Genomic DNA, 24892 nt, shown 5'->3' with positions numbered 1-24892 from the left:
TAAGATTTTACTAGCATTAATATAGAATGTCCTCCTGTCATTCAGGATACTTTAAAATTACAATCAGCTAGCAACATGACCAGAAATACTAATTATTACATTTTCTCACAGTTCCAAGTGTAATTAATCATTTCCAATGTGGCCTACATTTCTATACGATGAAGCTTTTTAACATGTTGAGACAGGGTGCACGCATGGCGACTGCTCATGTGGGAACTGCTTCACTGCTGGGAGGAGACCGACTTGTTTCACTTCAATAGACACACACTTTGGGGAAAGGAGGGTGAAAAACCCTCGCAAGTTCTGTTTGCAGAATTATATGCCATGTTTCTGGGAGTGTACATGCACACATTTGCATGCATTTCTTGCCATTATGAGGCAAATGCAAGACGACAAAGAAGACGACTGTCACTATCTGATGACTTTGTAAACGTTTATGAGATATTTATCCAGTCTTCAGTCAAAGTATAAAACAAGGCCATCACTGATATGTAGCAAATAGTAACACAAAACAGAAAAACAGGAACATGAAATAAGGCCATTGTCCTATAATATATACTTATCATGATTTATATAAATGTTTAAGAACCACCATTTCTGTCAGCAGCCAATCATTTCTAATGGTGGGAACAAAAACTAAACACTTCCAAGGATTTTCAGAACCAGGGCTACATTTTTCATTGGTAATTAATATTCAGTTACTATTTTAAGCAAAACATATCATTTTAGCTATATAAAGTTTTATTTGAAGGTATGTATAGCAGAAACCCATCAATTACAGTATGTTTTGCTTGATGTAGCAAGTTAGAGTACACAAAAATTCAGGAATTGGTAAGTTTCAATGAAAAGATACTTTTAAAAAAATCTCACTGATTTAAATCCAATTAGCTTGGGTTTTAAGTTAACTTCAACATGCAACTACCCTTGTGATACAAAGGGTTATGTTGACTAAAATTACCAGGTTTTTTAAAACAAAAAATGCAATGCATTTTTATTATATTAAGAGGTACAAGATTGCTTTATTTCTTCATTAACTTCATTTTATTTTTTTACTTATTTGTATATTTAATTATGATGTGTGCAGTACTTTAAAATTTCAAATAAGATCTTTCTTTAAAGTAAATTCTGGTGATAAGAAAATTCCTTATTACTCATGAATACCGGTGAAGGTTTTATTAATTTTACTAAGTTAACTAAATGACATTTAAATTAATTTCCACTGTTACTTGCTGTTCAACTTTGGCACTGTGTATTTGGTGAACTTGGGAAATCTGCGGAATGGTGGTTTTTCACAGGAACAGGGAGGAAAGATGAACTGCTTTGGAAACAGAGCGACCATATTTTGTTTCAGTCTACTTCAGTATTATGTTCAGAGCAAAACTGGCACAGGACTTGCAGAATCGATTTTAAATGCCCTTCTCTATAATTATGGTTAACATATGTAGGAAAATGTGCTTCCAAAAACTTACATTTTTACATTAGCCATGGGTTCTAGGAATTGTTCTTTTCCTGAGTTGAGGATTTTGGATCAAATTACTGGTATACGTGGAACTTTTGTGAGAATTGACATTACCATAAAATATGGTATTAGAATAGGCATATGTAAAGAATTTGATTTGGCAAATTTTAGGCGATAAAAAGTATAAAGGTGTCTTGTGTTCTCAGTGTAAGGGGAATCATATCAAGGATGTGAGAATATGCAAATAGAAAAATGATGAAAGCTGAAATTCAAAGCCAAGATTAGAGATTAAACAGCATAAAGATGATAGAGACTGAAATTTGTTTCAATGCCTGTGGTCTTGTGAAGAAGTATCTGTAACATCTTTATGCTACTAGTGTTTTTGTCTGAAATGACTGCCAAAGTGAAAACTACATGCACCGAACGCCTACTTCCAGAGACCATGCATCCTGCTTTTCTGGAGAAGGAATTTTTTTTAAACGGCTATGCTAAATGAATGACTTAGCAAGTGTGGAACCTTCCCAGGAAATGATTGCTTGGATTACATTATGGAAACTCCAAATGCTAGCAAGTCTTTAAACATTTAACAGGACTCTGCAAGAATTTCCCAACAAGGCATACAAATTTTCTTCATTAGTAAAGCTAGGAAACAGAGGGCAAAAAGTTGCCTTAACTTGTGGTTTGCTTGTTGTCATTTACATAGAGATCTAACGTTGGGTTCCCTGAGAGATAAAAGCCACTTCACATAAAACATGATTCAAATAAATAAATGAAAAAAACAATAAAAATATCTCCATTGAAAATTTCTCCAGTATTTTTATGTATAAAGTTTGTATTCTGCCTTTTATTTTTTTCCTTTTTATTGAGTTGATTGGGGTAACTATATTTATTAACTAAAATTCATTGTGCAGCCCCTTAAAGAGAAATAAAAAAGTACAGAACACTTTAGCATGTATGTTGACAAATCTTTGTAGAGCTGTCTGAATCATCAGATGATAAGCTTCCAAGGGAAGGATGGTGTCTTAAAATACTTGTCCTCTATATAAACAATAAGCATTGCTTGAACTCATCTGAATGAATGTTTTCAGGCAAGTAAATGCATGGGAAGAAATAGATGAGACATTTCAATAGAGATATTCAAAATATAGACCATAATATAAGCCTTTCAGTAATTTAATGTTACATGGACTCTTAACTTTGACCTATTTGCTCTGTAGGGAACATACAATTGGCTACAACTACAACTGCTCTCTGAACCGATCTTCCTGACCCTCACCCTTATTTGGCATGTCCAACATGAATCTGTGTAAGGAAAGAAATGGGTGGCAAGCTCAAATACCTGCAGGCTGTTAATATTAACCGGGAGCCCCTTGATGTCAGGGATGTGATGGAGAATGTTGTAGACTGTAATAAATTGGAAAGGATGGGCTCAATATAAAAGCGGGAGCAGTGCTCAAATACTGCTCATTGCTGCGACGTGAGTAGGTAAGCCCAGTGCTTCCAGACCTTCGTTTTTCAACAGAAGCAAAAAAAAAAATCCCATTGTTTTATGAAATAACTATTTTTAAATGTAGGCAACCCTAAAACAATTCCCATGTGCCAAACTCTTTCCATAGCACTTCATATGCTTCATTCATGTTAACCCTATGACCTATGTTATGATCCACATGTTACAGATAAGGAAACTGAATCTCAAGAAAGTTAAATCATTTCTTTAAGACCACAGAGCCTAGCCCATAAGCATCAGAACTGCGAATTCTGAGTGGCCCAGCCCTGGTGAACCACCTAAGGCGCTGATCCTCACCCAGCTGTGAGAAACAGCAGAGGGGGTCGCCATTTCCCCGCTCTGACCACGCTCCCACATACAGCGTCACAACCCAGCGACCTGGGAGTCCAAGGCACCGCTTCTCACACTTAAAGGGCGTGAACAGACCAAAAATGGCGCAAGAAGATCTCAAAGCCCCAGACCCCATAGATCTAAGCGATGAAGAAATAGCAAAACTCTCAGATGCACAGTTTAAAACACTGGTCATCAGGATCCTCACAGAACTGGTTGATTATAGCCACAAATTAGACAAATATATGAAAGCGAAACTAATTGAAATGAATGGAATTGCACAGGACACCAATAGCAACGAAAAGGAAACTGGGACTCAAATCAATGGAGGGACCAGAAGAAAGCAAATAATGGCCAAACAGAAAAGAGTCAAGAAGCAAGAATTCAAAGAAATGAGGAGAGTCTTAGGAACCTCCAGGACATCTTTAAACGCTACAACATCCGAAATATAGGGGTACCAGAAGGGGAAAAGGCACAGCCACCAGTGGAAAACTTATTTGAACAAATAATAAAGGAGAATTGCCCCAAGCTGGCAAAGGAAATAGACTTCCAGGAAATCCAGGAAGCTCAGAGAGTACCAAAGAAGTTGGACCCAAGAAGGAACACACCAAGGCACATCATAATTACATTAGCCAAAATTAAAATGAAGGAGAGAATCCTAGAAGCAGCAAGAGCTAAGGTGACAGTCACCTACAAAGGAGTCCCCATCAGACTGTCAGCGGATTTCTCAAAAGAGACCTTACAGGCAAGAAGGGGCTGGAAAGAGGTATTCCAAGTCATGAAATCCAAAGACCTACAACCAAGATTGCTCTATCTAGCAAAACTTTAGAATGGAAGGACAGATAAGGTGCTTCTCAGATAAGATCAAATTTAAGGAGTTCATCATCACCAAGCCCTTATTATATGAAATGTTAAAGGGACTTATCTAAGAAAAAGAAGTTAAAGAAACATGAACAGTGAAAGGACAACAAACTCACAGTTATTAACAACCACACCTAAAACAAAAGCAAACTAAAAGGACAGCTAGATCAGGAGTGGAAACATAGAAATGAAGATCACATGGAGGGTTAGCAACAGGGGAGTGGGAGGAGGAGAAGGGGGGAGAGGGTACAGAAAATAAGTAGCATAGACAGTAGATAGAAAATAGATGGGGGGGGCAAGAATAGTATGGGAAATATAGAATCTAAAGGACTTGAGACACATGGTCATAAACTAAAGGGGGGGTAATGGTGGGGATGGGGGTAGGGTGGAGGGGAATGAAAGGGGGAATAGAACAACTGTAACAACATAATCAATAAAAAAAATTAAAAAAAAAAAGAACTACGAATTCAAGTAGTCTTTCTCTAGAACCTAGACTAGATGACAATGATTTCTTTCTCCTTAATCCCTCCCAGCTCTCGTGTTCCCTGGTTTTATACCAATATAAAAATAGAAAGTATTTTCTTCTCCTCATTTAAGACATGAAGGAAGAGTTCATAGGAGACAATGAGAATAGTTAATAGTATATTCTCATGCCCAAATGCAATGTGAAAACTGTGAATCCTTTAACCTTGACCTATAGAACAGACTTCCAACTGGCTTGTTTGTGCTCAGAGGACAGCATATGAGTCACGCATGTTTTCTAGAACATAATGACTAACTGAATAAACAGCTCCTATTGTATAAGTATCACTGAGTTGGCTGCTGACTTTCCTATTCAGGTGCTTTAGGCTTAAAAGATACCAGCACAACTATGCGAAAATAAATGCAACCAAACACTATTCCTTTATTTCAGGAATTTGAAGATATCTAGCATTTTGGGTGAACATTCAAAGACTGTGCAGACAGAACAGTACCTTATATTAGTTCTCTCCTACTGCCATCAAGATAGAACTGACTTAACAAGTGTTTCTCATGGCAAATCCTACCTGAAATCTCGATTAAGAGGTATTTACAGTCTTCCTACATCTGCAGGATGTAGGAAGACTGTAAATACTACTCTGTGTCCAATGAATTTACTATCCAATAGACTTCTGAACACAACGATTGTTACTATCAACAATAACGCGCTCTTTTGCATGTTTCTTCCTCATTATTCCAATTTGTTCACATATCACTGTCCCCAAGAGGCCTCCAGATCACCTAACTTATTGACCATTCCTTGTCTATGCTTTGTTCCTCTCTGCTCATCATCTTGTCTTTTCATGAGTCCCTGCTGCAGCTGCAACTTATTTATCTATTTGCTTGTAGGGTTTTTCTTTAACTATATCCCTTCAATGGAATATAATAAGTTTCATGCAGAGAGGATCTTAACTATTTTGTTCACCATGGTATCATCAACTTCTGCAGTACTGTTTCACATAGAATGAGTGCCCATGTATGTGTGTGTAAGACAGTTTGAAGAAAAGATAAACCACATCACTGGTGGAGGTAAAGGGGTCAAACAGAAAAGGAGTTTCCTGAAGAAGAGATGTTTGGTGTGAACACTGAAGTAGTCTTGCCATGCAAAGACCATGTTGAGTATTATCAGCCTTTAAATTCTTTTTAAGACAACTCAGTCCTCCCAATGTTCAGGCTGCTTAGACATATCTTTTATATACTTTGAAACCTGTTTATCCTACTTGGGAATGATTAATGAACCCCACTCACAGTAAAACATCATTGCAAATGTTGAGCATGATGCTTGCTGACTACTCTCAGAAAGAAAAAGAAATAATTAGCTCCTTTCCACAACACTTAGATGAGCATACTACCCCTGAGGGGGAAGCCAGGGAATTTCCAATAGAGATCAGTTCTTGGGCAACAGACAAGTCTGAAGACTCCTGGGGAACAGAGTGCACAGAGAAATGCCTATGTTTCCATGTCCTGTAATTCATGGAGTAGAGTGTAGGATGTTTGGTGAATTTCTAGTTGTATAAAGCTCTTCTGATTCTACATTCCTTCAACTACCTGCCCAGTGTGCAAATCTGGTTCCTCAGCTGGATACCATATACACGTAGCATAAATAAGAGCTAACTGACACTTTTTTCACAACGAAGAAAGCATTCCTAGAGGACTCGGGGGTAAAAAGCATGCCCCTTGCTTAGTGATGGCTGCTGTATTTTACAGTGGATAATCCATCTTTTGTTTGTAGCAATTTGGGAAAGCTTTCACCATAATAAGATTTTACTAGCATAATAACATATAATAACATATAATCTCATTAAAAATACAAGGTGATCTGGATTTGTTGAGTGCTAACGTAGTCTTGAAAGTTACATTAACTTTTATATTATTTTATTCTTTTTAAGTAAACAGAAATGAGTGCAAAGGAACCTTACTATTTTAAGTGATCCACCCTTTGCGGGGAAAGCACAAGAAGTGTTAGCGAATTGTTGCAAATTACAGGCATTGTTCTTTCAAAATGTCAGTTACCAACGTCCTCCAAATCCGTGGGATCATGGAGGAAAAAGGAGACATAATGTAAGAATGAGTACTTCTCTTTTTACTTGAAGGCAATGCAATCTTAAAACATGCTGCACAAAAAAAGGAGCATTTCTAGAGAGGGAGAAAATAACTTTACATGCCAACTTCTACTGCGGGGTTTTCAAATGTCAGACTTGGTCTTCACATAGGACGTGAACTGGGTGGCAAACAGATCATGTGGAAATATCAACAATAGGAATTTTAGGGACATATATTTCTATAGTATTTGAGTCTGCTTAAAATTGAGAGGATCCTGGCCTGGTTTTATGAGTTCATGGGAAAGTTGAATGAAATAATCTGGAAAAAGTTTGTCCCATTGACTGCTTCATTGGAAACAAGGAGAAGTTGGAAAAGCATGCCATAAATAGTCCAAGGCTACAAAGGTTAGAACCTGTCCCTCCAAAAGTGGTGCATAGGGGTAGCTTTAAAGTGATTGACAAAAATCTTAGCTTTTAACAGTGGGGAACAGAACGTGGTGTATGTTTACGAGCACACACACACTTCTGAAACAACATGGCAGAACCAAAGACCACATTTTAATGCAGCTCAGTTAAAAAAGAGAGGAAAAAGAAGAGATTTTTTTCCTTTAACTACCAAAAACATTTTGAGTTTTAAAAATAGAAAAGTACTAAGTCAATGAAATCATATCACTCAGTGGTATTTTCAGGGCACAGCTATAATGAAATAGATGCCATGCAAAACTGGGCTATCCGGAGAGATACATTTGTTCATAAATTCTGGACACTGTTTTTAGCTTACATTTCACTATATTTATTACCAAAATGGCAACACTTTCACTCTTTTTGAGAAGGGAGAGAATTCATCTCACAAATCAGAAAACCATGTGTAACGGACCAAGTAAAATAATATGCCTAAATATTTCTCCAACAGATAAAGCTTTAGAAGCTGAATTATTTCTGATTTCTAAAAGTCTAATTTATAGTACCAATTCATCTTCCACCTTACTCATGCCTCAGTATTATCTGTTCCACACAAACCTTTATTACTTTATTTATTTAGGATACGGACATTCTTGAGGACCCATAAGCTCTCCGTGTAAACAGGAGCAATCTTTTTTTCTATTATTGAGCTAGGAGCTCAGTAGCCATGACTGGTCAGGAATTAAAGGGGGCAGGAGTGAAATCAGGCCAGGTCTGGCATGACATCAGATGGATACATGGCTATTAAGCCCATGACTATCACTGCTAACAAGGTGGGGAGGAATGCGGGCACTGATTTGTATCTTAAGTTGGAAGGTAATGTATTCTGTCTTCAGGAATGGTTTGTGGGGAATGTTATGGAAGCCACATACCTTTTCTGAGGAGAGCACAGGGCCTCCAGAGCCTTCATTAAAGACCCATTTGTTCCTAAGACTTACATGTTTATCAGTGCAGGTAAGAGGTACATGATGCCCCCATGCCCCAGTGGAGTTCATGAGAACTCTCCCGCAGCGTACTCATTTAGAATTGCACATCTGGAAGTCTCTGCCGACAGCATGAATGCACACATGACAAACCAGCCACTCTGAATGAAGCAGGCAACAGCTGATCAGTAGCACATGGACAGCAGATACACGCTCTTAATTTTAGCGAAGGCCTCCTTCTCCACAAACCCACCACTGCACTCCTGACTCTCAGGGGTGGAGAAGTGTGGGTTAAGGAATTCTTGGATCTCTCTGTGCTCTGAAAGTATACACTGCCCAGGTTTGAATCTGGAAAACTAGTTTACACGATCATCAAAAGAAATCTTGCAATATCTGGGAAATGTATTACAGGGATGTCATGGTGCATATTTAAATGGAAAAATTACTTCTTAATTCAGATGAATCATCAGGATTCCTGGAACTCCAGAACACAAGAGTAACAATTAAAGTCTCTTCTGCTAGACAGACTTTTGTTACTTTGGAAAACATCCTGGAAAATATTCATTTGGCCAGAAATATCATCATAGTTTCATTCAGGATTAGAAATAGCTATTTTTTCAGCATCGATTCATTTGAAAAGAAGCTACCTTGACTATTACAAAGCATATCAAGATCACATTAAGTTATAAGTTGAAAATGCAATACGAGTATTCTTTTATCTTCCTTATTATTTTTAAATGAACAAAAGCAGTAAATAAATGAGTCATTTTGGGAGGAGGGAAGTATGTCACTGAGAGTTCCTATTAATACAATACTTGCCATCTTAATTAAATGTGAGTCAGTAAACCTTATGTGAAAATAACAGCAGTTTATGTCAAATTATTATTTATAAAATATGTACACTAACATAAAACATTAAATTGAATATTGTCTAACTTTCATAACAACTAAAGGATGCAAAAAAGTGAGCACATGAAATAGTCGAACACAGGGAAAACTTTTGCAATGAGCAATTTATTTCCTAATAATTTCTGTAAGGCAGTCTGAATATTAAGAATTACTAAAAAGATTATTAGGCTAGAAACATATAATTTCCCCAAAACAATTTTCTGTAGTGCCCCTTAGCCCCAAAGCTATAATAGTACATGCTCCTTAAGGATGTTTAAAAACATTTAAAATGACTTTAACAATATTCTTGAATTAAAACAAAATTCCATGAGGCCTAACACATTTTAGAAAAATGCCATCAATTGTACCCTGTGGTTGCAAAGGATGCTAGTGTTTTATATTCTGCTTCCCTTTCTACCTTGACTTTTTCTTCCTTACCTCAAGAAAAGACAATTTTCCTCAATAATTTGACAAAAATATTATGTTTAATATGCTCATATTCACTTATTTTCAAGTTTATATATAATAAGAGAATGAGTAAAAATACTCCTCCTCTGTATTACAATGTTAACAGGGGAAATGACATCAAAAACACACATAAAATGGAAAATATACTTCCATCCTAGATTATTAGACATAGGACTGCTATTATAACATATAAAAATCTAAGAAACCAATAATCATGTCAGAAAAAGAGACAAGCAATTCACCATATGTGAAATACAAACAGTCAATAAATATATGAAAAGCTGTTTATTGCCCAATAAAAATAATATTTAGGTAGAGATATGATTTCCTATCAAATTGGTGCAAAAACACCTTTTAAAATATTGGTAAAATGTCTTATTGGGAAGAGTATGTAGAAATAGAAACTCCCATACATCGCCCTCTGTAGACGGATTTAAAGTTTTACTGCTTTTTGAAGAACTATTAGGCCAAGAAAGAGGTATAAATTCTTAAGTCATTTGACTTCTAAGAACATAACCTACTAATTCATTCAGAAATGCTTATTGAGAAACCCACTAACACTTTTTAAAATGTGCAAAAAATACATACGAGTATGCTTATTTCATATTGTTTCAAATAAAAGAATGGAAACCTGATCAGTAGATTATGTAAATTAGTATATATCATTGTGATGTACCACCAGGAAGCCGTGACGAAGACACAGATGCACTAGGTTCGTCTGCATATGGTCCATTTGTGCAAGCTCCACGACGCCAGAGCATTGACCCGAGTTTGCACATTTTTGCACCTTCAGGTTACAAACATGCTGAACACAGACAATGGCCACATTTTTATAACAATTCTGTATAGCTCACCTAACTGTCACTACAATATTTCTCTAAAAATTTCATCAGATTTTATGCATCATTTTCTTCCAAGACATTTATAAAGAGATAAAAAACAAATCTGTTACCTTTTCAGCAAAGTAGGTATAAACAAGTTCAAGAGCAAAAGCTTATGCAGAAAATGCATCCTGCTTCTATCAGGAGCTACCATGCAAAGGCCTTGTTGCCTTTAAGTTGTGTGACTTCCACGGAAAAGCAGATTTCTTGTCAGTCCTCCTTTACACAATCTGTCCCTGGCTTGATTCCCAAAGATAATTTGAAGGGAGAGATACTACTTCACATTTAAAATTATATCTGGAAGGCATTGTCAATTATAAAACTTAAATTTACAAGAATGTTAAAAATTACATTTATTGAGCTTTCACCTTGGACTTTTCTAAGTAGGGAACATTTTAAACTAGGATAATTTTTCTAAACACAGGCATTTACTATTATTGAAGCAAATTTCATCATTTTACATCTTATAAATCAAGGTATCTTGACTTACCAATTTTATTTCACCCAAAATACATTCTGGTTGTGTTTTCATTAGCTTCCTTTGTTAGAGTTACCTTAACAAGATCATCTTAGAATAAACACTAATAATGTACCTGAAATTTATAGTCTCACAAGGGAAAATAACAATATGTCAACTCTCAATTTCCAAGGCGTACAGAAATTAAGAAAACTAAATATTTACGTGTCAATTGGGCAAAACAACTTATCATAAGAGCAGCACCACCCTACACTCTTCTTAAGTGCTTGACCTGAATGTCTTTTCTCTATGTCCAGGTTACTAATTGCTTAAAATGAATAAAAGGTCAATTTTGGAGGTGGACTTAATTAAAACCGTTATGAAGGAAATTTGTGTCTTTTCCATATATAAGTTCTTCTTGGGTTGGGATCTTGAGATATCCACTTAAATAGCATCCCTTTAAAAATAATTAGATTGTGGTAATACATTAAGGAATAAAAGTTTCTTTCTTGAAAAAGTTATATTCATTTTCAGACAGTTCTGGTTCTGTTCCTTACTGTGCCAACCAAAATCTAAGTATTGAGATGGTGACCTCGGTTTACATGGTTCTGTGCTACCTGGCATCAGGATGCAGTTCCAACACGCATGCATTTCAGTTTACACGCTACTGAGTAAAGTGAGTGCCGACTGTACCCTGTTCCAGTCTTCTCAGTTTCACAGGAAAGACACCAGTGTAGTGGAACCAGGTCACCTGAGGGCAAACTTTCATCCAGCAATTCAAGATCTATTACTCCAATGCCTGCACTGCTCTGTCTAATTGAGGACTATGAAAACTTGAACAATAACAAGAAAAGACAACAACAAAAATATGTCATTTTTTGCAGTTGAATAGAATGGATTTTAGGTTAAATTTTTAAGAATTATAGTTGACATACAATTTTGAGCTACATTCTGACCTGAAGGTTCTCATAGAATTAACGCAGGTAACTGATGACAACCTACTTTTAACATGTTGGTTTGCAAAAGATGGTAAAGCACGCCCTGTGCCAGGCACATTTGGTACATACCTCAAAGCCGGGACTCAGAGGAGACTGAAAGGCGGAGTTGTAAGAGCAAAAAGCAGGCAAAGGAGCAGAACACAGGGAGGAAAAAGACAAGACAAAAAAAGAAGAAGAAAACCAGTGTTATTGGAGGCAAGCAATGCATATTATTGAATAATATTTTATATAGGTTTGTTTTCAAGAAAAAGCAAAATCTTATACTAATCAGTCTTTGTGGCTACAGAAACATCTGACTTTGGAATTACTTTGTAACATTTAAATGGAACAAGAGACACAAACTCAAGGTTGCAAAAAAATTACACTGTGAACCAGTAGAGGCAAAAAATAAAGCTACTTGTCATACATGTCAGGAATGACAAGACGGTTCTCTCACCTTGTTGAAAATAAATTATCGTCAGAATGAAGCATTTTTGACCTTTGAGTGAAAGATTAGATTTTTTTCACAATAATTTATCCTCTCAATGGGAAAAGAAAGGAAAAGGTCATCAAAGTAATCAAATGTCACACAGTTGTTATCTGCCTGCAGGCAAGAATAAGCTGTTGAATAATCAGCTTCAGTCAGTGGTTTCCAAACCTGGAAAGTCCAATGGTGGGTTAGACTTGTAACGACAGAAATATGCCACGGTGCATTTTTGCTCATTTTGAAGTCTTTGCTGTGTATCCTGGTTTTCTGTCTGATTTCATTCGAGTTTGAAATATAACTCACAAGTGGCAAGGTTATTCTGGATTTTTTAAAGAGGAGGAATATCAATGAAGACAATAGCAGAAAACTCTTGGTTAAGTAGACAACACATATCTGGTAATTTATACTGAATATGTTCATTTTTTATCCCTGCTTCCTGAAGCTTTTTTGAGCAGCTCTCTCTTTTAACTAGAAAACAAAGCAAACCTAAAATATGGTTGACTCTTTTTCATAACCAAAATACATGGCTGTGTTTTCAAATCAGTGCTATTTCTTGTGTTGATTAAACTTTTGCACACTACTTTCCATTGAGTACCCAGAGAACTTGTTTCCTATTATTGAATAATATAATTTCTATAACCCCATTTTCTTTCAATTGATTGATAAGAATCTCAGAACTAAATTAAATTATCAATTATTTTGATAGAATATTTTTATTTTTCTCATATGAGCAGTAATAAAAAGGCCTAATAAACTTAGTTCTTGATATGCATTTGTTTCTAGCTTTTAGCTATTATGAACAAAGATGCTAAAAATATGCTTGTAAGCATACCATTCACATTAACACCGTTAAGAGAGGAAATACCCAGATATAAATCTAACCAAATATGAATAAGTTCTACATGGAAAACCACAAAATTCTGATGAAAGAAATCAAAGAACTAAATAATAAAGAGATGTTAATGGATAGGAAGACTCAATATTGTTAAGATGTCCGTTCTTCCCAACTCGATCTACAGATTCAATGCAATCCTGACCAAAATTCCAGCAAGTTATTTTATAAATATCAACAAAGCAATTCTCAAGTTTATATAGGGAGGCAAAAAACCCAGAATAATCCAAACAATGTTGATGGAAACAAACCAAGCTGGAAGACTGACATTGTCCGCCATTAAGACTTACTATAAAGCTACAATAATTCCGACACTCTGGTACAGGTGAAAGATCACACAAACAGATCAATGAAACAAAATAAACAGCTCCAAAATACAGTCCCCAAAATATAATCAACTGATCTTTGACAAAAGAGCAAAGGCCATAAAACAGAGCAAAGACAGTCTCTTCAAGTGGTGATGGGACCAATGGACATCACATTAAAAAAAATCAGATACAGACCTTACACATGTCATAAAAATTAACTCTAAATGGTCCATAGGCCTAAACATAAAGCAATACTATAAAACTCCTAGAACATGACATAAGAGAAAACTTAGATGACCTTGGATATGACGATGACTTTTTAGATAGAAAACAAAAGACATATCATGAAAGAAATAACTGATAAGTTGGACTCCAATAAAATTTAAAAAACAAAACAAAAAACTTCTGCTCTTCAAAAAACAATGTCAACAGAATTAGAAGACAAGCTACACAATGGAGGAAATATTTGCAAAATATACATCTAATAAAGGATTATTAACCAAAATATTAAAAGAATTCTTAAAATTCAACAAGAAAACAACCCAGCTTAAAAATGGACAAATGACCTTCACAGAAATCCTATAGAAGGTATATAGATGGCAAACAAGCACATGAAAAGATATTCCACATCAAATGTCAAGAGGAAAATGAAAATATAACATCAATGTTAGACCATTATTCACTTATTAGAACGGCCCAAAATCAGAACACTGACAGCATCAAGTGCTGATGAGGAGCAACAGTAACTCACACCCACTGCTGGTGAAAATGCAAAATGGGACAGCCACTTTGGAAGACAGTTTCTTACAAAACTAAACATACTCCTACCATAAAACCCATCAGTCATGCTCCTCGATACTTAGAGGAGCTGAAAACTACTATCTACACAAAAACCTGCACATGGAGGTTTACAGGAGCCTTATAACTGTCAAGACTTGAAAACAACCAATATGTTCCTAAGTAGGTGAATGAATAAACTGTAGCACATCCAACAACAGGAAATTAATCTGCACTAAACATAAATCAACTATTAAGCCATGAAAAGACACGGATAAACTCTAAATGAACACCACTAAGTGAAGGCAGGCAATCTGAAAAGGCTACACACTGACTGTATGACTTCAAATATATGACATTCTGGAAAAGGCAAAACAATGGAAACAATAAAAAGATGAGTGGTTGCCAGGTACTGGATGGAGGGGAGGAGGGATGAATAAGCAGAGAACAGAAGATTTTTAGGAGAGTGAAAATTCTCTGTATGATACTATAATAGTGAATGCATGCCATTATACATTTATCTAAACACATAAAATTTACAACAGCAAGAGTGAGCCCTAAAGTAAAGTACAGATTTTGGGTGATTATGATGTGTCAGTGTATGCTTGTCAGTGGTAACAAATACACGGCTTTGGTGAGTAGTGTTGATATGGGAGAGACCATGCATGTGTTGGGGCAGGGACTATATGAGAAATCTGTGTACCTACTTCTCAATTTTTTAATGAACCTATAACTGCTCTAAAAAAAAGCTGAAGGGATTAAGAAGTACAAATTGGTAGTTACAAAACAGTCACAGGGGTGTGCTGGGAACCCACCTGCCTAGTTTCAGAAGCTGTAACCCCCCACGGCTAAGGCTGAGTAAAGAGACCTTGGGACCATACGCCACTAAGGAGACGAAGCTTATCTTCCTGGCAGGGGCGCTAGACTCTGTCCTCTTTACTTCACCTTGCTTGGCCCCAGATGGATGACTGGTTAGCTAATGATGGTTAAGATTCCTCAAGAAAGGGATGACCTAAGACAGGCATGGTCATGAAGGGGCTCCAGGACTTGGGGGGGCTATAGAAAGAAGGGGGTGATGGACCCTCATACCTTGGCTTTAAAAGAGCCTGAGTCCCCGTTCTGTCTGTAAGAAGTCTCCTATCTCTTGGCTGCCTTCTTCCCCTGCCCGACTGAAACAATGCTGGGGGGCATTCCTGCCCAACACTCCTGGGCAGGAATGGGTGGCTCCCTGGGGAGATCAAGCCTAAGAAAGAATGCACAAAATCCTGCGAAGAAAACTGCTTTGCTAAAAATGCCCTCAATTTTCTGATAAGGGTCCAAGCATGAAATGAATTTGCTTCCCAAAGTTTTATAGCCCTTTAGCTATCAGACCCTGACTCAGAATAAACCCTGGTAGTTCTTTGTATGTTATCTATTGTTTGATCCTTACTGACAATGATGGATGAGCTTTACCTGGACTGGTGCACACACTGAACCCAATAAAAGTCCACTGAGGAACAGGCTCCTGCCCTTCTCCTTTGAGAGCTACGCCATCTTTCCTCCCCAAGCAGATCAGGTCTTGGTAGACTTATTCTTATCTGTGACAGCCAGGTGGCTCATCAGGGGAACCCCTCCCCCCACAGGGAGGTAAAGTACAGCATGAGGAACATAGTCAATAATATTGTAATAACTATGCTTAGTGTCGGGTTAGTATTAGACTTATTGGGGGGATTATCTTGTAAGTTATATAAATGTCTAACCTGAACCTAATATAATAAATTATGTCTTTAAAAATAAATTAAATAGACGCCTGTACATGTTTTCCTGTGAGTATCTATACACATTTTTGTTGAATATACCTCTAGGAGAACTGTTGAGTCATATGATATGCCTATGCTCAGCTTTAGAGGGTAACTGGCAGAAGTTAACTTTGGAAAACGAGTTTCCTAAAATTGTTGAACCAATTTATATTTTCAGTAGTCATTTATAGGTGTTCCACATAAGCAAGCGATATCTTAATCACTTACTGTATTTTTTTAAGTTTATACACTATAGTATAGAGACATCTCACTGTAGATTTAACTTTAGTCTCCTTGATAACTATGAACATGATGTAAAGTACATTTTCATGTTTGTTGGCTATCTTTCTCATAAAGTGTTCAAGTGTTTTGCCTATACAGTACAGAGTTGTCTGTCTTCTCATTTTTTTTATAGATGCTCTTTATACATTCCAAATGAGTCTCTTATAGGATATATACATTGAAAATTCTCTAATTTTGTGACTGGCTTAACAGAATACTCTCTCATACTCTGACTTAATGGTATATTTTGATAAAAAACAATTTCCTATTCTTAATAATATCCAATTTATTATCTTTTTTTCTTGCCGTCAGTAATCTGAGTCCTGTTTCTTAGACACATTTTTTCTACTGGCCCCGGAAACCTTTGCTGAAACCACCCTTTCCTCACAGTAGTGCTGCTCTGTCTTCACCAGCTGGCCTGTACGGCCTTACAGTTTCTGGACTCTCTGTTGCATTGATTTATTTTTCTGTTCCTGCGTGATACCACATGGACTTAACCGTGGCTTTACAAAATGCTTGGAAATTCTTCAGCTTTGTTCTACATCAGGGGCTGTGCACTGGGGCCATCTTGTACATCGGCCGCTCTGTGATTTCGTTCCTGCTGAGACATTGGCGCATCAAATCCTGATGGCCCTGGGTGCTCGGGAACCTTCATATATGTTTTGTTTCACTTTTTGTTATATTTTATTCAGTTTTTATAATTGTCCCTTGCAGGACAGCTGATCTAATACAAGCCTCTTCATACCTCGGAGTAGAAGTTTTGGAAAAGATTATTAACTTTTTGCATAAGATTAAGTCTTGCATAACATAGTTTTAAATGGCTTTAACTTTTCCCAAATACCACAAGAATATTTGTAAATAAGAAAGATGTGTAAAGCATAGAGAAATGGTAGGGTCGCTTTTTTTTTTTGAGGGCTTAAGGAAATTAATTTTTTTATTTCTTCCTCCATCTACCAAATTTGATGTTGTATAAGTGGATTGTTGCAGAAGTAATCTTCTACTTACAGATATTTTCCTGTATGATGATATTTCTGTGAAGTAGCATGAAGAAAGGCATGTATAACTAATCAATTTATGTATTTAATTTTTTTGTTTTTTGATTTTTAAATTTCTTTATTGTAATTTTTTCCATCACCATTTAGTCCCCTTATGCCCCCTCCAAGCAATTACCAAACTGTTGTCCAGAACCATAATCCTTTTCCCTTTTTTCTCAATCACTCCGTCCCCTAAACTACCACCCCCAGCTGTCACCTGCTCTCCATCTGCGTCTGTCCCCATTTTCCATGTTATTTCAGTTTGTTCATTAGATACCTCATATGAGTGATATCATATGGTATTTGACCTACTATGACTGGCTTATTTCACTTAGCATAATATTTATTCTCCAGTTCCACCTATACTGCTGCAAAAGGTAAAGTATTTCTTCTTTTTTGTGGCCAAGTAGTATTCCATTGTGTAAATATCTTAAGTTGTTTTATCCACTCATCTATTGATGGACACTTGGGCTGCTCCCCTATTTTGGCAATTCTAATAACGATACAATGAACATAGAGGTGCTTATGTTATTTCGAATTAGTGTTTTGGGTTCCTTTGAATATGGAATACCTGGGTCAAAAGGCAGATTCACTTTTAACTTTTTGAGGTAACTCCATACTGCTTTCCATAGTAGCTGCCTCAGTCTGCATTCCCACCAACAGTGTAAAAGGGTTCCCCTTTCTCCACATTCTCGCCAGCACGTTTGTTGATTTATTGATGACGACCATTCTGACAGGTGTGAGATGATATCTCATCGTGGTTTTAATTTGTACTTCTTTGGTGATCAGGGATGTTGAGCATCTTCGCCTACATCTATTGGCCATCTCTATGTCCTCTTTGAAGAAGTGTCCAGCTGGCCATGGGTACCCGTATGAGTACAGCTGGCCCTCTTGTGCTTCCTCTGCATTCCCTACCATTCTTGCTGTGGTGAAGCGGCTTCTTCTGTCCTTGGCTGTAAGGCTTCTTGTCCAGCTAGTGTTCAGCTGGTTATTCAGGATGATTTCTCTACAATTCAGTTGTAATTCCAGATTGGTGCTGGGAGGAAGTTAGTGTAGCTTCCATTTATTTCTCTGCCTTCTTGGATCTCAGGATAGGGTCATTTAATCCCAAATTCTCTCCTGCAACTGTCTAAAATTCTACAAAATTGATGATGTTTTAATATGTATATCTATATGTAATGATGTAGTAGTGAGTCTGATTTAAGGATGCTATCTTTTTCTTGTTTATTTCTAAATATTGGGATGATTTATAAAATGATAAATACTCCCTCGTAGCTGTTTGCCGTAAATTGACTACATTTTGGACTTTCTTAAAAGAGGAACTACTTTATGGTTGGTATAACAGACACTGTTTACTACCAAAGTTGATGACACACAGAGCTTGTCATATAACCTATGCTGTTATCCTCTCTTTCTAACTGAGCAACATTATTGAAACATGAAATTCAATATATATGCCCAAAATGGATAAATTATTGAAATTACTAATATCTTAACATATATGTGAAATGATGATTTTGCAGTCAAAATAGACAATCAAGTACAGAAAAGGAACACCATTTCCTTACACTTGAGAGAAAATCCACACTAATCATGGTAGACTTGCCATATAGGTGACCTGGTAGCATTAATAAGCAATGCCATTATCTTTTTCAGTAATAAAAATATCATTTATGGCATGTAGCACTGAAAGGTTTCACTATTATTGGCATTATATTACCTTTGACTAGGTATGCACTGCAAATGTTAAACTACGGTCACTGGCCTTTCATGTCTCACCTAGGGATGAAAAGGAACATATTCATTGCACTTCGAGCGAGCCTGGGCAAAGCAGGGTGGCCTTGCCCGGCAAAAAGCTGCCAAGGCCTGGCTCAAGGAAGCGGGAAGTGCGTGTCCTCCTCGGGGGGGACTAAAGTCTCTTCTTTTCTCAGGAACTGGGTGAGAAGAGACAGGAAGGCACCCATGAGGGCGCAGAGGGCGGGATGCAGGTAAACCAACTGCGGAGCCCACGGGGCAGTGCCGCCACGGGACGTCCAGGGCCTTCTCATTTGAGGGTTGCCAGTGGCACATTTCACACAAGGTTAAAAGTGTTCATGATAATATTTTTCAAAGTATCTTACAGCCCCCAACATTTTCTCACTTCGTAAATATCTAATTGGATCAAAGTTTTACAAGCATTCTTGAGAGACGTGGTCAAGATTTACTTTTTTAAAGTACATTTTAAAAACACACTTTAAGCATTCTACCACAATAACTTCCATTCAGTAATAAAGAACTAATGAATAACATTTGTTGTAAAATATAGTGCAAATATAAACTCAAAATACTAAATAATTATTTGGTTAAATAAAGCAACTAAATAATTTTTTTAAAAAACACAAAAACTTTCCCTGGCTGGCATAGCTCAGTGGATTGAGCATGGGCTTGTGAACCAAAGGATCATGGTTCAATTCCCAGTCAGGGCACATGCCTGGGTTGCAGGCCAGTTCCCAGAGGGGACACATGAGAGGCAACCACACATTGATATTCCTCTCCCTCTCTCCTTCCCTTCCCCTCTAAAGATAAATAAATAAAATCTTAAAAACAAAACAAAACAAAAAAAACACAAAAACTTGTGTTAAAGACTACAGTTATGTAACCTAAACTATAATTGTATATAAACTATATACTCATACATATTTGCATGCATATAATTTAAATGTATAATTTATACTTATGAAATCTAAATTATACCTGTGATGTTTTGATGTATATATGTGTATGTAAATGTATATACATACATAAGTATATATATTATAAAAAGTTGAGATAGATTTAAAAGATCTTTAGCATTAATCATCTAGATTCTAATCTATTCCAATGATGAATGACTTTAGAGCATTAGATTTCTTATGAGACATTAAATAATTTTTAAAAACTTTCTCTGACAAAACTCCAAATAATACACAATTAACTTGTAATTATTTTTCTAAAACTTGTCTTTAAATGTCTATCCTGTAAACGGTATGACTCTCAGGAACTATCCTTAAAAGCAAAAGTAACTTGTAACTTTTAAAATCACTGCTTATAAAAATTCAACTAAATCAAGGAACTTCAGAGTTGGAAAGGTGACATGAGAGTTATTTGAAAAAGTAAATAGCTTTTGATTTAAGCATTTTTCTGTAAGAACATCACTAATTCCAATTAATGCAACGTTATTGAGCAATCTATAATCACACACATACATTCTGAATAGCTGCCGAAATATAACAACACATTCTTCTGGTTATCGGTGGAATTCAAGTACCTGCCTTCTCCCAACACATTCATGAGATAAGGTCTGAAAACACAAGAAACTCCCAAAAGAAAGTCTTGAGAAAACAGAATATGGAATTTTCTTGATCACAAAAATGAGCATTCAACTGAGTTATATGTCTAGCTCATGCTGTAACAAATTAACATGACATAAAGATCACAATAAAACATGTTTCAAACAATGAACTAGTTAAAACAAGTTTTTAGAGGTGTCTTAAACATGTATTGTCACTCTCCATTCCAAGAAGGATTTATTTGAGCTAAAAGTTTTACTAATTTTTCATCTTTTTCTTTAATGACTTCTTCACAACAGCTAAATTGTAAAGAGTCTTGTAAAATCCATTGGGGGGAAGGAGTGAATATGAGAAATGTAAAGCCTCATACCATTAGCTGATTTAAAAAAATGTTCTTATTTTAAATAATTCACATAATTACAACTTTTACTGTGTTTTCAATGTTTGAAAATCCAAGTTTAATTTTCCTAAAGAATAATATTTAAGCCATATGGATCAAATATATATCTTAGAGCTAATGGAACAATTTAAGTGTTAAGTGCTATTTTTTTCACAGCATTTGTCAATAGTGTCATTTCAACAATGCACCGGAATGTACGCCAGCAATGGCAAGCAATTAAAGACTTTCACATTTCCATTAACAGAAAATTTCAGATTTTCTCCTGGAATAAATATTCAGCTATGCCACAAAGGACTTTAATAATCTTCACAGGAAAACATCTTTTATCTCTATTTTCCAGATTCTGACAAACTAGGTTTTTCAACATTCACACATCAGCGTGTGCTGTTCTGGCCCTAGGACTGAGGTAGAAGCCAACATGTTCTGTAACGGGACTGCCTCACAGAGAAGAGCAAACCTGATGAAGCGCTGACCATGCTACCGAGCAGGCCCTGAGGAAACACAGTCATGTGCACCCTGGCCGAGTCCTCCCTCCCCGGGCACTGTCCTTGGAGTTATCACCTTGTGCCACAGACTTGTCATGTGAAAGGGGGAATGGTTGAACAGAAGGCCCTACCAGAAGGGGCTCATCGGGGACACTGGTAGAGAGCTCGGCAGACGCTGTGCGGACTGTGCTGAGCCCAGTGAGGGAAACGTTTGACAGCCTTCTCCGCCTCACACCACTGCAATTGTTGGGGATTTTAAATGCACATCTCTTATGGTAATTCAGACCACATCCTGGAAAAAGAAAATAAAAGTGACTTTTGTTCAACCATAAATTAAAAGCTAATCCAACACCAGTTGTAAATTTCAAATTTTTAAAAATAGTACTGCTTCCATGTTATTCAAATTTTCTTTTGAGATTTTGCTGATTTATTTTTCTGTAAATAATCTGGGTCTTGAATTTTGATTTTACTGGATGAGCTCAGCAACTATTATGATTATCATTTTAAAAAATTTCCTTTGGTCTAATGAATTTTGGCTTTGAAGGACCTAGGAGCAAAAGTCCAAAGAGATGATTAGCCATTCTTAACTGCCACAAGTTCTGATGTGAGTGGACACATGGAAAAAATTAATCACAAAGCATCATAACTTCTGCCCTACATTGATTTAAATTCTGGCTCCGCAGTTCAAGGATTTCATTCCACAGAGGGGGATAAAACTATGACATTGGTATACAGGTGTGGCACAAGTTGTATCTGCCATTCGGTAACTGAGAGACCTTGGATGCTTTGAGTAACCTCCTGAACCTCTGCTCATCTCAACAAACATTTATTGAATGACCACTATTCCAAGACTGGAATTAAGACACCAATTTTATTTTTCGTCTATTGCCAAAATAACACACACAAAAGAAATATATTCATATGAAACAGGGAAAAGTTGTGAGAATTCAGTTTCCCAGGCCAGAGCAAATACATCGAAGACAGGAAATATACAAAAATGAACAGAACAGAACCCATGTGGTCTCCAAACCCCGGGAAGGTATCTGAGGCAGAGAAAGCATTGTTGTAAAGGGCACAACATAAGCAGATAATTCCAGCCTGTGTTCAGCTTGGTTGGGGAAGGAAATTTCCTACCTTCACATTTAAGGCCTTGGCGGACGAGCCCCCACAGCATTTCTCCACAGTGATCGCAGAAAGCTGGGGCTCTGTATGAGTGAACAAAGAGGGCGTGGGGGCGAATCTGGAAGTCCTCAAAGGTGGCAGAAGCTGTAAAAACAGGAATGTTGAAAATTGAGTTGAACGGATACCCTGATCTGTACATAACTAGTGTGCAAGAGAATTAATATGCAAGTACAGGTATGTAATAACTCCGGGGAAAGCTAGGAAAGATGAGTTGCAACACTGCTTGGCTTTTAACCCACAGACTCCATTCTTTCCAACAACAGTTTTACAAATGGTGCTATGCAGCCCTCTCCTCTACTTGCCAAAGTCTCAGGCCACTTTGAAAGTAGCCAAAATGCTCAAAGAAAGCATGAATGAAAGAATAACTCAACTCAATTTACAAATACCTGCTGTTACTTTAAAATATTTTGCTTTTTCTTTCCTTAAATGAACCCAAAAGAAATTCATAAATCTTAGTGTAAATAAACTTTTGATGAAGTTAGATCAGAGGTTACATCCTTGAATATAACCATGAATACTCATTCATTAGAGGGGTGGGGCCCAATGAAAACACAGATAAGAAATCTTGAGCAGTGTCTTCTTGTGGAGATGGGTATTTGACCTCTTAGGCAAGACAGGTAAGCATATAAATCCTGACCTAAAAATAAGCAAGCAGCCTCTTCACCCATATGGCAGAGGTTTAATACAAAACAGGTGAACTCCAGTCGTAGCAAATGATAGCAAATGATATCCATGCTGTAGAACATTTTTTGTTCTTGCTTACTTTTTTCTCTATGGTATTCATGCAGAATATTGAAATTCATTATTTTTCATTATACTTTTCTACAAGTATTTATGATATACATCATAAATGTGTGATGAGAGTGGTTTTGTTGTTGTTGGTAGTGGTTGTTGTTCTGAAGAAACAGAAAGGTATAAAGAATTAAAAGTGAAGGACCACCCCTTTTCCCAAATTCTAAATGGGTGGGGGTGTATCTTGTACACCAGTTTGCATACACAGCCTGATGTTGAGCCCGCCTCAGTTTCTCAGACACTGAAAGAGAAGGTCTGACTGATGGTAGCTTCTCCAGGCCCTTCAAGTTCAAACTTCCATTGTTAGGACAAATCCAGGGGACAGACCCATGTGCTCTTGATTTCATAAGGTTTTATTCAGAGAGAATGTGGGGAAAATTTAGGCTTTACATATATCCTTCTATTTTGTCTTCCTCTTGTTTGCCCTCTTGTGTTATTTTTCAACACACATTTGTCAGGCACCTTCAACATTGCCAATGGCACATTGTAGGGGGATAAAGATATAAAGGTTAGTAAGATGTCTTCACAGAGCCTACGACACTAGCAGGAAAGACAGGTCAAACAAACAAAAAACCCACAGTAATTATAAAGTTACTTCTTCAGTTCAGAGAAGCTGAAAATTGGGAAGGTACTCCACCTCTGCTACAGAGGTGTCCACAATTATGAGAATAAGTTTGAGGGCATCACACCCGTCAGGGCAGGTGATAATAGAACATGCAGGGAAGTGAATCAGATCTGCCAGAGGGAATATTACTGAGGGTTCACAGGACCTATAACTGGACCTTAATAGAAGATTAAAAATTTAATGGGTTGGTTTTTCCTTAAACCTTGAATAAAATGACTTCACTCCAAATTAATGTGATTTACAATTGAAAATCATCTATTGGCTTGTTAAAGCTATGGCTTTTACTCAATTAGGTATATGATGAAAACAATAACAGGAATAACTAAGACTTATTAAGCTCTAACTGTATAATGAACCCTGTGCTCAGAGATGTAAGTGTGGGAAGAAGGAGCTGATGAAGAGCTGTAGCCCGGCGACCATGCACTGGCATCGCACACATGGAGTCCTACCTAGTGTTAAGATTACTCATAAAAAAACTCAGCCGTATCACTTTTGAGAAATTGTCTGTTATGTTTCTCACTTCAAGATTCACAATATAAGGTCAATTGCTTATTCTCAGTAAATCAGTAGAAAGATACTGTTGGGTCCCTTTCTTGGTCTGATCAAAATGTGTCTAAATGTAGGAATGAATGCTAAACACTCTTTAAAGCTGGTCTGTCATACTCATGGGCAAAATTTGTTTTTAAATCATCAAAGAAAATATTTAAAGAAAATACTTTGTGCCAACCATTAACTCCTGGCTTCTCCATCCGTATCCCACCCTCAAAT

At 36.7% G+C, this 24892-nt stretch overlaps 1 protein-coding gene across 2 annotated transcripts in view; it reads right to left on the bottom strand.

The window, feature by feature from the left end:
- Positions 1-24892, bottom strand: part of PRKD1 (protein kinase D1) — a 325299-nt gene that overhangs the window by 60015 nt on the left and 240392 nt on the right. Inside the window, exons 3-5 of one of the 2 annotated variants that reach the window (XM_037163503.2) lie at positions 22660-22791; positions 21657-21817; positions 11865-11888 (exon numbers count right to left, since the gene is read on the bottom strand). In XM_037163503.2, coding sequence (XP_037019398.2) covers positions 11865-11888; positions 21657-21817; positions 22660-22791 — 317 coding nt within the window. The remainder of the gene's footprint in view (positions 1-11864; positions 11889-21656; positions 21818-22659; positions 22792-24892) is intronic. The other variant, XM_037163504.2, reaches the window with a different exon arrangement.

The sequence above is a fragment of the Artibeus jamaicensis genome, unplaced genomic scaffold (genome assembly GCF_021234435.1).
Source record: "Artibeus jamaicensis isolate MK-2021 breed Jamaican fruit bat unplaced genomic scaffold, CSHL_Jam_final contig_588, whole genome shotgun sequence".
Taxonomy (NCBI): Eukaryota; Metazoa; Chordata; class Mammalia; order Chiroptera; family Phyllostomidae; genus Artibeus; species Artibeus jamaicensis.
Note: the sequence above shows the minus strand (reverse complement) of the source record. Positions and strands in the feature narration are given on the sequence as shown.